Source organism: Alosa pseudoharengus, unplaced genomic scaffold (genome assembly GCF_046254945.1).
Source record: "Alosa pseudoharengus isolate Yale_2024_CS ecotype anadromous, Long Island Sound unplaced genomic scaffold, YU_APseudo_1.1 YU_APseudo_1.1_scf_14, whole genome shotgun sequence".
NCBI lineage: Eukaryota > Metazoa > Chordata > Actinopteri > Clupeiformes > Clupeidae > Alosa > Alosa pseudoharengus.
This window is the reverse complement of record NW_027468609.1, coordinates 31,108,197-31,113,210: the sequence shown is the minus strand read 5'-3', so window position 1 is coordinate 31,113,210 and position 5,014 is coordinate 31,108,197. Positions and strand designations below refer to the sequence as shown.

At 46.5% G+C, this 5,014-nt stretch overlaps 1 protein-coding gene across 7 annotated transcripts in view; it reads right to left on the bottom strand.

Annotated features, from left to right (window-relative positions):
• Positions 1-5,014, bottom strand: part of vav2 (vav 2 guanine nucleotide exchange factor) — a 207,563-nt gene extending 202,549 nt beyond the window's left edge. For all 7 annotated transcript variants that reach the window (XM_076284657.1, XM_076284660.1, XM_076284658.1 and 4 more), the window contains exon 1: positions 3,640-5,014. In XM_076284657.1, the coding sequence (XP_076140772.1) occupies positions 3,640-3,843 (204 nt within the window). In that variant the 5' untranslated portion in view covers positions 3,844-5,014. The remainder of the gene's footprint in view (positions 1-3,639) is intronic.

The following is a 5,014-nucleotide window of genomic DNA, read 5'->3' as shown; positions in this document are numbered from 1 at the left end:
ATCCTGTTGGCGCCTGTGTCATCCCAAAGGTATTCAGATCTACGGTAGCTCACCACCTAGAATATCCAAGCACACATTTGGTGATGGGGGAGCCAGAAAAGAAAACACACCTCACACATTTGGAGAAGAGAGTAAAGGAGTGAGAGACCAAGAGAAATAGCAAACAGAGAGAGAGAGAATGAAAGAGGGAGAGAGAGAGAGAGGGAGGGAGAGAGAGAGTCTAATCCTCTCTAGACTCTGATCCCAGTCCAAGGATGCGCTGAACAGCACAGCAGAGTATGGGAACATTCTTTGTCTCCACCTTTGTCACAAATACCAAAGCCCACATAACCTGACTGGTCATTGTTTGATGCTGTTAAACAATGTGGCTTATCCATTCTAACCATTCATAAAGCACATAGATAAAACATTTCCTGGCAAGGACTAGGCATGTGAGTACATGTCCAAGCATAAGGAGGATTAAGATTGAGAAAGATAAGTCAGTGAAAGAGTCCAGACTGTGGTTTGCTTTATATCCATTATCAAAATTAGACAAACACACACACATACATACACACACACACACACACACACACACACACACACACTTGCAATGGTGCAACCCGATATGTATGACACATGTCTCTTCTTTCATTGGTCTGCTCACTGCACAACTTTTGCCATGGCTCTGTCTGTCTGAACCTGTGCAAAATGGTAAACAAGCCATCCACACAACACTAGCTCTCACTCAGCTCTCCTCCATGCATGGATGCTTTCAATCAAGATTAGGATTATCGGATTCACCACAGGCATGTCTTCCACTGAAAAAGCCTAGCCACTGTTGACACAAATACTCTTATGTGAAACCTGATAGTAGACAAAGGTGAGCTGGAATCTCAACAATCTTTCAGGATTACTCAACCAAGCAACTCCTGTTTAACACAAGATGGCTTTAAATAGACTGGTGAGTTCATTTCCAGAAACACTGACCAGTAGAGGTTAATGATGGGAAAAAATAACTAATGAGCTTATTATAGCACAGTGAACTTGAGCAAAAGTTAGTCATATCTCGTAAATACGTACACACCCTGGAGATCCCATCAGGAAAAAAAAAACCATCAGAGTGAAAATGGCACAGAGGAGGCAACTGGCAGCTATTTCTCATAGAGGAAGCTCGCAGATGGCCAACAAACGCAAAACAAACAGAAAGTCCGGAACTTTCTGTTCCCTTTGCACCCCGGCTTTAGTTGCATTTCACCGCGCACCTACTGAGAGCTACCAACACACTTCAGTGAGAGTCTGTGCATGCGAGCAGTAACACTTCCCAAGCTTCCCCTGAAGCTGCCAGCTGGAGATTCCTTGGTGGCTGGAGGAGGGAGCTGATGCTGGAGGCGATGGTGGTGCGGGTGGCATTAGAGGTGGTGGTGTTGTGTGTGTGTGTGTGTGTGTGTGGGGGGGGGTCGACTTCCTGGCCCCTGCGCTGGCTGTTCCGTGGCCTGGACAGGGAGCGGGGAAAGCGGGAAGGTAGTAAATTAGAGAGGGGTCCGCGTGTATCAAAGCCCGCCGTGACCTTTCCTTGCTCATAAATCATGGCCCCCATTCTCCTGCCAGTTCCGCCTTTCAGCCAATTTGTCACAAGGGAGCGCGGACATGAAAAAAGACGACAGGGGTTGGCAGGGCTGCCGGGCCGACGGAGCAGCGGAGCGATGGGCGGATCAAAGCCCTGACTCCATCCCACGGGCTGGACTTGAACGAGGGGTGGAGAGGAGAGGGGTGGTGCCACAGGTGCCATGTCAAGCGTAGAGGGCCTCCAGAATATCTAGAGGTGTGTGGTAATGTGGGAATACACACACAGAGACACACACTCACACATACTGGATAGCAGTTGATGCACTGCTTATCCTTAAATCATTATTAATATGCCCACATCAGTCACATTCACCAAGCAACCAACATGGCACAGATAATGCTCTGCAGACCCTAGGCAATCTGAGTATATGAGCCAATCAATGTACAATGTAGAGATGTCTGACAATGCCGCAACACACACACACACACACACACACACACACACACACACACACAAAAGGAGAGAGAGACACACACGCAAAAAAATCCAACAGCACAGGGACAGTCTTTCTAGGCCTCGCTCTCCCCATGTAGGCTAGTGTGTCACCGCTGAACACTTGGAGGACACTGCAGCGGGGAATGGAGTTGGCTGGTGGTGGTCAATGAAACTCCAGCGCCAGTCCTGCACCGTGCCAAAGCAAACAGTCAGAGAACTTAACAATTACCCAGTCATCCACCTTCGGCCGCCATCTGACGATTTGAGCGCTGTACGGAAAGCTTCAGGAGAGCGAGAGCTTAAAACAGCAGTGGGTCCCACCTCCCACACACACACATCCCCTTAAAAGTGGAGTTACGTAAGTGTGGGTGATTTATTTATTTGAGGACAGGAAGCCCTCAGGACAATGAAGACAGATGAGCGTGCAGGGTGCAGGAGAGGAGGCAAAAAACACACCCACCCACGCAAACACAAGCAGGCGCATTCACGGGCATGCCCGCCATTCAAATGTGTAACAAGCCAATTTGTGATTAAGTCACATTGCTGGCTGAGAGAATATTACTCCCATTTGGATTCCTCCAGAGAGGGTTGGCAGTCGTCCACATTCCACAGTCCTCTCCAGTTTCTCCACTCTCTCTACCGCGCTCTCTTTCTTTCATGTTGACAAAGCCATAAGCCCTGGTTTCCCCCTTGACCAGCAGGAGACTGATGGAGCAAGCGTCATCCTCCACCTCCTCCCTTAAACCATATCTCTTTCTCTCTCTTTATTTTACTTTCTCTCAGACACTCTAACACTAAGTGAAAGGGGAAATTGGGGTGGTGAATTGTTCCAATTTATCACTATGGTCGTTATGCGTCTTTCAGGTATATCTACTAGCTTTTACCCTATATGAATTTAAAGTCCTCACCTATTTTCAACACACACATTTCAACCAATTGTTGCATCATGAAAGAAGGTGCAAATAAGGCAGTGTTTATGTCAGAGTTGTTGACATAAAAACCCAAATATGCCATAAGGCAGTTTCCCAACAGATCCTGTATTCAGGAGCTTCTCTCCTGATTCAGCCACACCCCTCTGCAATCCGGGGTGCCGCCTTAACGCTAAACGCTGCACGCCAGACACGACCCGGTCCCTCAGGCTACTGTTTCAGCAAGCCACCTTCCAGATCCAACTTCCAACTTGGTCAAAGCCAGAGGTGGCAAGACTCATTTTACAATATATTACAGTGAAGTAAGCAACAAGGGATACGTTGATATGATGTGAGATAATTGTGAAACTGTAATTACAACCCATTTTCATTTTGCAAAACGTCTCTTCCATATAAGAAATTCAAGCTGCACCATAGCGCAAAATCCTGTCATTATTACCGGCTCATTTCAGGTAACAACCCAGCGTTATCTTTTATGAAAGACAGGTCCGTGTGAAATTAAGACAAATGGCAATCAATATTTTGTCTGAGTTACAAAGTTCCCCATCATATAATAGTTCACAGTCCAACTCACTTTCCCTTTTTACAATGCCAGACAGCGATAAAGTGCAGCCCGTGCGTGTATGGGCAGCAGGTTAACAGGTAACGTAGAGTATGACACCTTACCTGAGACATCTGTGGTCTGAAGTTGATCTGCTTTAGGTCTACCGAGCCAGGTGACAAATTGTGCAACATTTGGCACAAAAGTACACCATCTCGGAGCGCCTGAGCCAAGTCGAACACGACTGCCGAGGGCCAGACAACCCGGTGGTTCAGGGGCAAAACCTTGCAGTCTATCAGCCACCGGCCGCATTGTCTCCATTCCTCCATATCGGCTTCGTTATCGGAAAGTATCCCACCCGCAATGGATTTGGTCAGCAAAGTAGCGTTTAGTGCGGAAAAGAGCGGCCGCCTCCTCGGCTAAGCTCACTTACAAAGGAGCAGTTCCGAATGCCACCCGAGACAAACCCACCAAACCTTTATTGGTCAGTTCGAGGAGATAAATATAGAAAGCAATATTTATTTCAATCAGAAAGTCAACAATTCAACCGATACACTACGGGACCGGTAACTTTTCCAAGTTATTTAAATCCGTTTTGGCTTGTTCTCCGGCCTCCACTAGGAAGTTATTTCTTTCCCTTCTGCATGCAGTGCCGTGAACTGCAAACGATACTTTACAAGCTACGTGAAAGCTTGCTTTCAGTCACGAGCCAATATTATGTCTCAAATGCTACCAACGTGACGTTTGGATTATATTTTACCGGACACCACAAAGCACAATTCGTAGCAGATATCTTCAGTTTAGATTCCCAAGAGCCATGGTGAATTTCCTTTTCTTCATCATTTTCATGCTGGCTTGCAACATTTGCAGATATTCCTCACAGAAGTGCGTAAAAGGCTTGGCAAGACTGTTCTTGTGAACAGTGTCAGTAGTCCTGACTTCTCTCTGCAGGTAGCCGATGTCTTTAAAATGGCAAGTTCGATACAAGAACAGTTGCGCGAAGCACTAAAATCTTTTCAAATTAATGTGAAGCGTATGCAGAAGGATAAATCCATGCTCACAACAGTCCCACTGCTGCGCGAAAGAGATGTCAGCATTTTGCCAATCAAGACTGCTGTCTTTTTAAACAGTTTCAATTACGCTATGGTATATGACAGATGTATCGAATAACATTAACGCCTAAACACTTTCAACTCTTCAGATTTATATTCCAAAAGCTATAGCTGTCGGGGCACCAAAATGTCTCGCGAAACTATTCGGAGAGAGGCTTGTCCTGCAAAAACATGCCGTTCAAGCGAGCTTCCATCCGTGTCGGGAGGCAACACCAGGCACCCTTTACGTCTCCAGTAACTGCTCCTTGTGGTCAATCAGGTGTTTTTTATTTCATTGTTTGTTGCTGTCTATTTTGCTTGTTTCAGTAGTCCTCTCTTGAGTCGAATGCTGTGTTCCTCTCTATCCAACTGTTCGCTCCCTCACAGAGCTCAGTCGGCTGTGCGGGAA